Raw genomic sequence first — 12674 nt, 5'->3', positions numbered from 1 at the left:
TATTAAGTAATCACAAATACTAATGTAATTACAATAAAAAATCAATCCCAAATTTACGATGTAAAATGAAAAATGCGATACATGGGACAGAGGAAGTATAAAATAATTATTTGACCATTGTACAAATGTTATATACTCCTTCCGTTCGTAAAATAATTAGTATAAAATAAATGTTATATACTCCCTCAGTAAGGTATCATAGAATTGAACCTATAGAAATGGAATTGGAGCCTTGAATTCCTAATCTTATGTTTGGTACTATAAAATATTTGAATTCAGATATACTCAACATATTACACTGATTAATAAAATAGAAAAAGGAAAGAGGCTTATAGATAGATAGATATACTAGATCTATTGGCAGAGATTGGGATGCTTGATTGTAAACCAGTAGATAATCTGATGGTCCAAAACCATGGACTACAAATGAAGGAAGGTGCTAAACAGCCAGACAGAGGCCGGTACCAGCGGCTCGTTGGAAAATTGATCTATCTATCTCACACAAGACCAGACATTGCTTACTCGGTTGGTGTGGTAAGTCAATTTATGCATGCACCGCAGGAGGAGCATTGGTAAGCAGTTCTAAGGATTGTTCGATACTTGAAAGGGACCGCGGAGCATGGACTCATGTTCGAGAAGCACAGACACTTGGAGATACATGGTTTCACAGATGCTGACTGAGCAGGTAACCCAAATGATAGAAAGTCAACCGCAGGATATTTCACTTTTGTAGGAGGTAATCTTGTGACATGGAGAAGCAAGAAACAAAAGATAGTAGCACTCTCCAGTGCCGAAGCAGAATTCAGAGGAATTAAGAGTGGACTGACAGAGATACTGTGGCTAAGAAGAGTGATGGCAGAACTAGGCCTTCGGACGACTCATCCGTGTAGACTTTTTTGTGACAACAAGGCAGCCATTAGTATTTCAGAGAATCCGGTTCAACATGATAGAAAAACATGTGGAGGTAGATTGACACTTCATAAAGGATAATATTGAAGCAAAGGTGGTGGAGTTTCCTTATGTCAAGTCTGAAGATCAACTAGCTGACATATTGACAAAGGCTGTGAATTCGAAGTCGTTACGTAAACTATTCATTCTACATCATTGAATAAGAATTATCGATTCTCCCGACCCTTTGATTCAACAGAAAGAAATTATATAGTGTGAGTGCATGGGTAGTGAGTAGAATTATATAGTGTGTGTGCATGTGTAGTGAATAGATTTGGAATTGTATGCAGGCCCAATTTAGATATGGGCTTTTTGGTGGCGATATGTTGGGCTTAAACTTGCCTGGACCAATAGGAAAATCTCAATCAAATAGACTTATTCAAATAGAGAGCCCAAAATATTCAAAATTGAAAAACAGAAATATAATTAGTAATTATGTAAATGAGATAACTTTAGGTCGGCAAAGTATGTGAAAAGTGTGGGGTAATTAATAGAACAATATTTGAATTGTGCAAAATGGAAGAACAAACAAAATAAGGAGAATTCTGCCGTTCAATGAATGGAAATCGTGACATCGGATAAGGAGACCGAGAGTCCAACCAACTCCATCACAGTCTACTTTTGTTAAATCACTAAATGTGTCAATGTTTTATATACTCTCTCCGTTTCACAACATGAATTCTATTTGGTTTGGGCACGAGTTCTAAAAATGTAAAGAAAAGTTTTGTTGAATAAGTTAGTGGAATGTGAAAGGAACAGTCAGTGGAATGCTACTTAACATTTACGGTAAAAGTGAAATATGACTCTTATGGTGAGACGGAAGGAGTACATAGTAAGCTGGTGGGCTCATGGCCACCCCCCGGCCCAGTATGGCTTCATTTATCTAACATATTTAATAGTTAAAGATGACATGAGAACGAGATACACATCAGTATTTATCACTTCAATAGTCTTTGAACCATTTTGATATCTGGTGGTCATTCAAAATACCCCACAAAGCATTAGTAGATACTTATCGGGATACTCAAGAAAATCAAATATTGTTAAACATCTAAAATCCAATTTTATGGGGTCGCTATCAGAGAATCACATGACACGATAGGAACCGATAAGTTTGGGATAAAAAAATGTCCTTAGTTGTTCCTTTTGTTCTAGTTACGAATGAAAATTCAGGCTAGACGGTTGGAAATTTATGTAGAGTGGGTTAAAAATCCAGAAATTTGTTGAATAGTAATTAGTTAGAGCTTTAAGGCTCCATTCAGTATCATAGAATTGAACATGCGGAGAAATGGCATTGGAGCCTTAAATTCCAAATTCAAAGTTTCGTACGTACTACAAAATATTTGAATTTAGAATTAAATTACAATTCCAATTACAATTCAACGATTTGAATTCTAGATCAGAAGTAGATTATTAGAATTCCAATAGTCAACAATATAGTGCAAAAATTGATTAAATATCATGCTCCTAGGATATGTCTCGTATGGAACATCTTCCCCTAATGTGCTTATAAACATCTTTTATTCCAGAATTATGTATCATGGTTCAATATGTTTCATATGCATGCATATTATCAAATACATTCGGTGCTTCCGACTCCATATCAAACATTGAACGGTGACCTCGCCGTCTCACGAGTTTAGGGTTAGGGTTTCATGAGAAAAAAATTCTATGTTCGAGATGGTGGCGAGATATTTAAATAATAATCTAGTCCATAGATAATTCTTATGGGACTTATATATTTATAGATTTATTTAATAATATGTGGTTCTAACTCTCTTTTGCGTTCTGGGAAAGAAACAACATAGAAAAATCGAAAAATGAGCTTACAGATATACTCAACAAATTACATTGATTGAAAAATATGAGGAAACATCTTTTCGGTACACAAACTTTGTTAAGGTATCATTTCTTGTCCGTAACATTTCAAAATGAGTAAATTGTTTGACCTGCCTTCATGGTCTTGAGGTTATTTTCGCTCAAATAAAATTTTGAAACAATGAAGAAGTAGTTTTATTGATATTAAATCGAAGTTTATGGATCACATATGATTTTTTTAAACGTTACAGACCAACACTGATATATTCCCTCTAAATTAAAAATAGTATAGGGGCTTATAATAGATATACTTGACACATGCATTGATTAATAAAATAAAAATACTAACCAGGAGTATATATAGTCGTTGGGGTTTTGGCTCAGGTTATTTAGTCGTTGGGGTTGTGGCTCAGGTTATATAGTCACTGGGGTTGTGGCCTTGTTCGTATCAAAGGATCTATAACTTATTCTGGATTATATCATCTACTACATTAACAATATATATTAGCTAAATATGGAGTGACTACCACAGATAAATCGTGTTTTCTTGTGCATGTTAGCCCAACATGTTCAGTCATGTCCAAATCCACACTCCTCACACCTTCTGGAAGTCCCCAATCGAAGTTGTAGAGCAATTGGGCTAAAGTAAACTCGACGTTAGCCAAACCAAACGTTATCCCAGGGCACATTCTTTTGCCAGCTCCAAACGGCAGGAAATGACATTCACCATCTACAAAATCCAAAGATTGATCCTCGAATCTCTCGGGCTTAAACATCTCTGGGTCTTTCCAATACCTTGGGTCCCTATGCATTCCCCAAATATTTACAACCACCCATTCTCCAGCAGGTATGGTGTATCCATTGATCATTTGCTCCTCCTTGGAAGCTCTAGATACCATCGGAAACGCAGGGTGCAGCCTCATAGTCTCTTTGATCACTAGTTTAAGATATTTCAGATTATGAACAATGTCGCTTTGTTGAGTACTATTTCCTTTTAGAGCTTGTCTTACTTCAGCTTGTGCCTTCGCCATCACTTGAGGGTGCCTCAACAGTTCTGTCATGGTCCAGTCAATAGTTCCCGCTGAAGTATCAGTTCCAGCAACGAAAACATCCTGCGTGTTATGAAAAGAGGAAAATTTTAATACTCAAACTCCGTTATGTATAAAAATAAAGACTTTGGAGACAACACAAGTTTAAATGTGAAACTAAGTATGAGAGAAAAAAGAGATAATATAGTTAAAGTTTTTTTAAGTAGATAGTGAGATTCAATATATGGGAAAAAATTTCTAAATATACAAGTGGACTAATTTTATAAGAAATACTAAAATGACGAAAAGAGACTACTTTTTTGGGACGGACGGGATAGTCAGTAAAAATAGCTACAATAATTAGAAAAGGAAATAGTTAAAAACGAATCAGATGATATGGGCATCATCAACTAAGCATCGACACCACCCGATTCCGGACGACACTAGGTCGTAGATGAGTCGGCCTTATCCAAGACGACAATTGCAGTCAAGACTTCCCGACCACGTCGCCGCGTGAGTCGAACCGCACATGGTCTTAGAATTTTATCTATAAATATCTCTGTCTTCATTCACAATTCAAAGAATATGATAATAATTATTTATTTCATCTTCCGAATCCTAAAATTCTCTACAAACCCTAATTTTCTCAAGAAACCCTACTAGCCCCAATTCTCTCTCGATCGCCTGCTACGTGATACGATTCTGTCCGTATCACATTAGCATTTAACTTTAGAGAATTAGTAACCTTCATTTATATTTATTAGGTAATAAAGTATTACTCCATCTTTCCCTGAAAATTTATCACTTATTTCCACTTTCTTCCGTTTCTAATAATATGTCACCTTTCACTTTTACAATTCCATTAACTTTTTCGATCCATTTTCTAGGAGTACATTTCTTAAAACTCGTGCCGGGTCAAATTGTGACAAAATATAGCGACAGAGAGAGAATTAATTTTTGTGAAAAAATTCAAAGCCTCTCTAAGTCTCTTCTGATACGATAGAATGGAACGTGATTCCTACTTTTATTCTATTCATTTGTTTGATAAGTACGATAGTATAGAATGAAGTAGTGAATGAAATAATTGTTGAAGGAAAGAGAGTTGGGACTTACATACAACACAGCCTTGATGTTGTCGTTGTCGATGGGAAACTCCAGCTGCCCTTCCTCCTTAACCCTAAGAAACACATCAACCATATCCTCACTCCCAAACTCCGAATTCCCCGATCCATTCTTCGCCCGATTTCTCTTATGCCGCTCGATCACATCATCCAGAATCACATCGAGCTTGCGCCGCATAGTCTTCAGCCGCCTCTTCGTCCAGCTCAGCGCCCCGACCATTCCCAACGACGGGAACAGATCCGCGATCTCAAACCCCGAGGCCATCGCGGTGTCCGCCGTCAGCTTCACCAACGCCTCGCCGTCCTCAACGACGCTGCCGTACGCAGCGCGGCAAGTGACGGAGCTCGCGTGGAAGAAGATCTTCTCCGTCAAATCCACGACCCTTCCGGAAGATTCCCGCAGCGAATCGACCAGCCGCGACGTCTCGTCGCTCCGGATGGACTGGAACAGGTGCACCATTTTAGGGCTGAGAAGCTCGTTGATGCAGAGCTTCCTCATCTGGCGCCAGTAGCCGCCGTAGGGGCCGAAGGCGATGTCGCTCGAGCCGTACATCATGATATCGGAGAACGCGCGCTGCCGCCGATCGGCGAAGACGGGGTCGAGATCTTTGAGCATTTTTTTGACTAAATCGGGAGACGAGACGATGACGACGGGGGACTCGCCGAGCTTGAGGTGCATTAAGGGGCCGTACTGATTGGATAGATCTCTGAAACAGGGGAAGGGAGGATTGCTGATTTGGTGCAGATTTCCGATTATAGGAAGTTTTCTAGGGCCAGGTGGGAGTTTAATTGATTTGCTATTTCTGGATTTCTTCCGATTGTTGAACAAGAAGACGAAGATTGCAGACAGAATTAGAGCGGCAACGGTTGTAATTAGTTCAGCCATTTTTCGTATTCGGTGGTGCAGTTGCAGGGATGGAATGCATGTTGAAGAACGATGTAGGCAATATATAGAAGATTTATAAGACGTCGACATTTAGAGCATCTCCAATGGCTTTAGGCCAGCCACTAGCCACTCTCTCTATTCCTGCCACGTCATCAGCACTACAAATCCACCTGTCACATCATCATTTTAATCAAATTGGCTAGCCTTAGGCTAGCCACAGGCTAGCCGCAATAAAAATAATTCAGAAACAACTACATTTACGGAATTAAACACAAAATATAGAATTAAATTTACGACAAATATACGGGAAAAATTCGTTAATTTTATTTAAATAAAAAAAAGTACGTTATAAAAAAAAATCGGGCTTCCACACACGAGCCACCGCCCCACTCTACTCCTCACTAATTTATTAAAAAAATACATTAAAAATGCAATAAAAATGCAATAATTTTATATAAATTAAAAAAAGGTCCATCCCAAAAAAAATTCATAAAAAAAATACATTAAAAATGCATAAAAATACATTAAAAAATGCAATAAATAAAAAAATGCATTAAAAAATACATTAAAAAAATGTAACCGGCTAGCCGAAATTGAGCCTACAATGGCGGCTAGCGCCCGCAAATCGGCTAGAGCTCGTCGATCGGCTAGCTGAAATGCCGCTTGCCGGTTCCAATGGTTCGGCTAGCGACGCGAATCGGCTAGCCGTTATTGGAGATGCTCTTATATCAACTACATGCATAACAGATGTCAACACGAAGGCATTTGTAAGTCAACTAAATGTCGTTGACATACATATGTCCTCTGTTTACATCTACATTTACATGTCAACAGAAATACGTATGCCAACTACATTTAGTTGATATACAAATGTTTTCGTGTTGACATCCATAACATAGGTTGTTGACATAGTTGTCAGGTATCAACTTAAGAAAATTATCAACCGATCATATCTCAATTATAATATGTGGAGTATTTCTTATCATCAATCAGTTTGAGAAATAACAAAGTCATTTATTTTTATTTGTCTTCTTTTCCACTGACCACGGTTGAGAATTGAGATACAAAACCCAAACCTCCTCGACGGAGAACCGATCGCCGAGCATCAATCGCCGCCTATCAAACCCCTTGATTCGATGAAAGTCGTACATCCTACTTATCATTTATAGTAAAAGTAAATCGAGACTCCTAACCGCCGATAGACCGAAATGACAAAGCAGTACTCCTAACCACGGACAGAGAAAGTATCAAATAATTGTGACATAGGGTTGATTGTATTATGATATAGGACTGAATTAAAATCTTAGATCAAAAACTATGTATCGATGGTAACCTGTCCAAACAAGAATTCTTGAACAACAAACAACCCGTTCATATATTCGCCCAGAACCATTACTGGCTTTGTGAGAGAGATTATGATATTATTTAAGAACGATACAACTATAACTCATGCAACAAATCATGTGTATTTTCATTTGTTAGCCAATAAATGTTCCATTTACCTTTTTACTAATTTTAGTAATACACTTCATATTCCACTAATTTGATCTCACTCATATTTTACTTTAAAATTAATATATAAAAGTAGGCTCACCTTCTCCTAAGCTTTTCTACTCATTTTCTCTATATTTCTTAAAACTCGTGTCCGGTTAAACGAGACCTCGTATTGATGGACAGAGGAAATAATAATAATCTTTTACCCAAAACACTATACCTTAATATCATAATCTGAATCAGTGCTTATACTTGAACATTAAAGGTTCGGTTGAATTACTAAACTTAGATGGGGGAAAATTAGGTAGAGTAGGGTAAAATTGTAATGGAAACTATAGTGCAGGACCCAAAATCCCAAAACTAATTAATGGCATTAGATCCAAGGAGTTGGTCAAGATTGTGGTTGTTGTGCCTGTAATGCTGTGAAATTAATATCAAAACAATTTGATGTCTTTTTCAAAAAGAAAAAAATGATCAGGGTATTTTTGATTGATGCAATCTAATTTCTTTTCCAAGTTACTTGTGCTATTTAATTGGCTTATAGCGTTGGTGAACTGATGAATTTGTACTTTCCTTTCTTCCACTAAATTGTTTCAAGGGAGAGAAATATTCATAGATAAATTAATGATTAAACCGTATAATCATATTGTGGTAATTGTATTATGATTGAGCCTATTAGATATAGGCTTTTGGTGTGCTGGGCCCAAACTCAGCTGGACCAATAGGAAAATCTCAACTAATTAGATTTGGGCCTTTGATACAAACAAAAAGAAAACCCAAATGTGTGAATTAATCTTTCTCCGGTGATCGATATGCCCGACACATAAGAGTTAATGTAAAAACTCATTTTTATAGTAAAACTTAAAAATGCTAAAAACATACATTTGATATTAAAAGTCATTACATTCATAGTGCAATCAATTATACTAGGAACAAATAAATTAGATTGAAATTTTCGCTTTTTAAAATCAGTGAAAATGATTCTCACGCCCTTATTTTAAATATGGATTTTCATTGAACCGATCTATAATATTATAAACTTCATCCCAGTTTTGAGTACTGTTTTATAGAAAAAGGTTTTTTTCCTTATATTAAAGTAAACAATTTACTAGGTAAATTGAGGAGTTAATGGGCGTCTCAACCTTTCGACGTAGAAAATTAGGGCCTTAGGGGTAAGTATCCTTATTTTGGATCGAGTTTTTTCAAATTAGAACTAATTCAAATTTTAGAAAATAAAAATCTAAATAGAACTGAAATATTTGAAAAAAATAATTTTTAAAAAATTACAATTTGATCCGAATCGAAATAATCTAAAAATCCAAAAATAAAAAATTCTGAAAAAAGCTTATTACTTGTATATTACTTAGGTTATAAATATTTAGATAAATTTTAAAATAACTTGTTGATTACAAATAATTCGCACTTTCAGATTTATTTTTGCTTTAACAAAAATAATTCTAATCGATACAATATTTTATGTCTCGTTTTTATATTTTGGGACGTCTCCAATTAAATACGTATATCACTCCATTTTATAGTCTTTTTAATAAAATTATTAACTCATTTCACATGTATTTTATTATAAACTAATAGTATATTAAAACAAGACTGTCATTCAATAAAATATCTCTTATTTACAACTTATACCACCATTAAATACCACTACTAATAATGTGCTCTCATTATCCATGAACACTACTTTAACTACCCTTCTCATCTCTTATACTTAACCAATTTTGTCTTAGTTGCCGTATCATATTAATTGTCCATATTTTTATCGAACGGAGGGAGTATTCTAGAGGGGTAGATATTTCAATAATAATCTAATTCATAGATAAATCTTATGGGACTTACATATTTATTGATTTATTTAATTATAATATGTGGTTCTAACTAGAAACAACTGTGAAAAATCTTAAATGAGCTTATAGATATGCTCAACACGTTAAACTAATTATATGGACTGACGACCACAGATAAATTGTGTTTTCTTGGTGCTGTCAGCGCATCATTCTCAGTCATGTCTAAATCCTCGGCACGGACACCTTCTGGAAGTCCCTAATCGAAGTTGTGGAGCAATTGGGCTATAATTTTACCTAATCCTTTCCCGCTCTTCAAAAGCAACACATTTCTCTCTCTTACTTTATTATCTCTTTGTCTCTCTTACTTTTTTTGCTCTTAAACATTATTATCTCCACTTAATTAATATACTCTATCTGTCCCATGAAAATATGCGCACTTTCCATTTTCGTTCGTCCCACAAAAATATGTGCATTCTATTTTTAGAAAGTTATATCAATTTAATAATATAGGTCTCACTATCCACTAACACTACTTTAACTACCATTCTCCACCTCTCTCCTACTTTACCATACTGTTCTCCTCCCTTTCTCTTATTTTACCAATTTTGTCTTAATTTCTGTGTCATATCCATTGCCTATATTTTTATGCGACGAATGGAGTATATCATTTTGTAAAATCTGGTGTCGGAAAGAAGTTGATCACTTATAGCGGGACGGAGGAAATATTTGAAATAGCATTTCGAACCTTATGGGTTCTTGGTAAGGGCTTAAGCCCCACCCCGACTAATACTCGACAACTCTGTGGTTTCGTCGGTCCCACGGGTTGTTATCGTTTTATCGCCAACTATGCATCCATCGCTGGCATTCTTAAGAAAGGCGCCTTTGTGTGGACCGTCGAGGCACACTTGAGCTTCACGGCCTGACCAAGAAGTACACCATGGCTACAGCCACGGTTCTCTGCCTAGATTACTTTCCACTCACTTTTAAATGCATCCTCAATTTTATTCACATGAGAATCAACAGTAATTAAAAATTTGTGATATGGTTTATTTTAAGTATAAAAATTATTGTATACTATAAGAAATGATAGCATAGACAACGGTTTCTTTTATTGAAATTGTAACTTAAGAATGAACCAAAAGTTACAAATAGTAGCATTATATTAAAAAAAGTGAATAGTTGGTTATATACTTAAGCTATTTATTTTTATTGAAATTTTAACTTATGAAGAACCAAAAGTTACAAAGAGTAGTATTATATTAAAAAAAAAGTGAATAGTTAGTTATATAGAAATCTGATCAAATGCAAACTCTATATATTGTACAAACTTCAAATTATGATCTAGACCGTCAGAAAATGTCAACAAATGATAAAATAATAGCAACAAAAAATGTCATACAATGTCAATGCTTGATGCTTTATTGAAATTGTGTTGACATTTTTTGTTATTGTTATTTAGTCACCTATTGACATTTTTAAATTGTCATAGTTTGGAGTTTGTATAATATTTACAGTTTGCATTTTATCACTATCCTAATTATATATGAGCTATTTATACGGAGTGGCGACTACAAACAAATCGTGTTTCCGTGCGGCTGTTATCCCGCTGTTTTCAGTCATGTCTAAATCCTGAGCCGCGACACCTTCCGGAAGTTTCCAATCAAAGTTGTAGAGCAATTGGGCTAAAGCCGACTCCACAGTAGCCAAACCAAACGTCATCCCAGGGCACATTCTTTTTCCAGTTCCAAAGGGCAAAAAGTGATAATCACCACCCACAAAATCCACAGACTGGTTCTCGAATCTCTCGGGCGAAAACTTCTCTGGATCATTCCAGTAGCTCGGGTCCCTGTGCATCGCCCAAATATTTACAAATACCATTTCTCCAACCGATATGGTGTATCCATTGACGACTTGTTCGTCCATGCAAGCTCTAGGCAGCAGTGGAGCTGGCGGGTGCAACCTCAGAGTCTCTTTGATCACTAATTTCAAATATTTGAAATTATAAACAACGTCGCCGTCGTTATGTTCAACATTATATCCTTTCATGACTTGTCTCACTTCATCTTGTGCCTTGGCCATGACCCGAGGCTGCCTCATTAGCTCTACCATCGTCCAGTCAATAGTTGTTGACGAAGTATCGGTCCCGCCTAAGAAAATATCCTGCATTTTTTCAATATTACTACCCTCGTCCATCAAAATTTGTCCCATTTTTCCATTTCCGTCCGTCCCTTAAAATTTTTCCCATTTCACTTTTACCGTTTTTCAATATTATATTACTCCCTCCGTCCCCCATTAAGAGTCACACTTTTCCATTTCGGTCCGTCCCCAATTAAGAGTCACACTTCATTTTTACTATAAATAGTAAGTAGGTCCCACATTCCACTAACTCAATTCACTCACATTTTATTATAAAATCAATATAAAAAGGTGGGTCTCACATTCCACTAACTTTTTCAATCAACTTTTCTTTAAATTTTTTAAAACTCGTGCCCGGTCAAACTATGACTCCTAATCGGGACGGAGGGAGTATAAGTTTATGTAAAGAGAGAACTGAAATAAATTATTCCACTTACATACAACACAGCCTTGATGTTATCATTATGGATGGGGAATTCCAGTTGCCCTTCCTCCTGAACCCTAAGAAACACATCAACCAAATCCTCACTCCCAAACTCCGAATTCCCCAAGCCGGAGACGCGATTTCTCTTATGCCGATCGATGATGCTATCCAAGATCACGTCGAGCTTGTGGCGCATCGCCTTGAGCCGGCGCTTAGTCAAGCTCAAGGCGGCCACAACCCTCGACGAGGGGAACAGATCCGCGATCTCAAAGCTTGTGATGATCTGAGTGGATTCGAGGATGAGCTTGAGGAGCGTCTCATTATCCTCCACGACGCCGCCACAGGCGGCGCGGCAAGTGGTGGAGTTGGAGTACAGCAAGACCTTCTCCGTCAAATTCACGATCCTTCCAGAAGATTCCCGCAGCGAATTGATCAGCCGCGACGTCTCGTCGCTCCGGATGGATTGGAAGAGTCGCACCATTTTCGGGCTCAGAAGGTCGTTGATGCAGAGCTTCCTCATCTGGCGCCAGTAGTCGCCGTAGGGGCTGAAAACGACGTCGCTGGACCGGTAGAACATGATGTCGGGGAGCACGCCCCGCGGCTTGTCCGCGAAGCTGGGGTCGAGGTCCTTAAGCATTTGCTTTGCCAGCTCAGGCGACGAGACGACGACAGCAGTCGTCTCGCAGAGCTTGAGCTGCATTAAGGGGCCGTGTTGATTGGATAGATCTCTGAAGCAGCGGAAGGGAGGATTGCTGATTTGGTGGAGATTTCCGATTATAGGAAGTTTTCGCGGGCCGGGTGGCGGTTTCTTCATTGAGTTGCTATTTATGGAATTTTTCCATTTGTTGAACAAGAAGAAGAAAATTGCAGATAGAGTCAGTGTTATAATTAGCTCAACCATTGTTATATTTATTTTGTTATATGTGTTTCAATTTATAAGGTGTAATCACATGCCTAAAACTATAATGGAAACTACCAAAACACAAAAGCAACAGTAAGTACTACTGTATACACATT

The 12674-nt window shown here is 37.1% G+C and overlaps 2 protein-coding genes across 3 annotated transcripts; both read right to left on the bottom strand.

The window, feature by feature from the left end:
• Positions 1-2937: 2937 nt before the first annotated feature.
• Positions 2938-5826, bottom strand: LOC125188694 (premnaspirodiene oxygenase-like). Its single transcript, XM_048085699.2, has 2 exons — positions 4908-5826; positions 2938-3878 (listed from the first exon to the last, which is right to left on the bottom strand). The coding sequence occupies exons 1-2, from the start codon at positions 5799-5801 to the stop codon at positions 3258-3260; spliced, it is 1515 nt and encodes a 504-aa protein (XP_047941656.1). The 5' UTR covers positions 5802-5826; the 3' UTR covers positions 2938-3257.
• A 3308-nt stretch (positions 5827-9134) lies between these two features.
• On the bottom strand, positions 9135-12558 carry LOC125188135 (premnaspirodiene oxygenase-like). Of its 2 annotated transcripts, XM_089059738.1 has the most exons (3): positions 11671-12558; positions 10741-11257; positions 9135-9340 (listed from the first exon to the last, which is right to left on the bottom strand). In XM_089059738.1, the coding sequence occupies exons 1-3, from the start codon at positions 12556-12558 to the stop codon at positions 9246-9248; spliced, it is 1500 nt and encodes a 499-aa protein (XP_088915864.1). In that variant the 3' UTR covers positions 9135-9245. The 2 variants fall into 2 exon arrangements, with proteins under 2 accessions (XP_088915864.1, XP_047940837.1); XM_048084880.2 differs by lacking the exon at positions 9135-9340 and having other exon boundaries at positions 10352-11257.
• Between the last annotated feature and the right edge of the window lie 116 nt (positions 12559-12674).

Source organism: Salvia hispanica, chromosome 5, assembly GCF_029641045.1.
Source record: "Salvia hispanica isolate PSC_SH4W2 chromosome 5, Shi_PSC_v1, whole genome shotgun sequence".
In the NCBI taxonomy this organism is placed as follows: Eukaryota; Viridiplantae; Streptophyta; class Magnoliopsida; order Lamiales; family Lamiaceae; genus Salvia; species Salvia hispanica.
The sequence above is the reverse complement of the archived record's forward strand: the minus strand, read 5'-3'. Positions and strand labels throughout refer to the sequence as shown.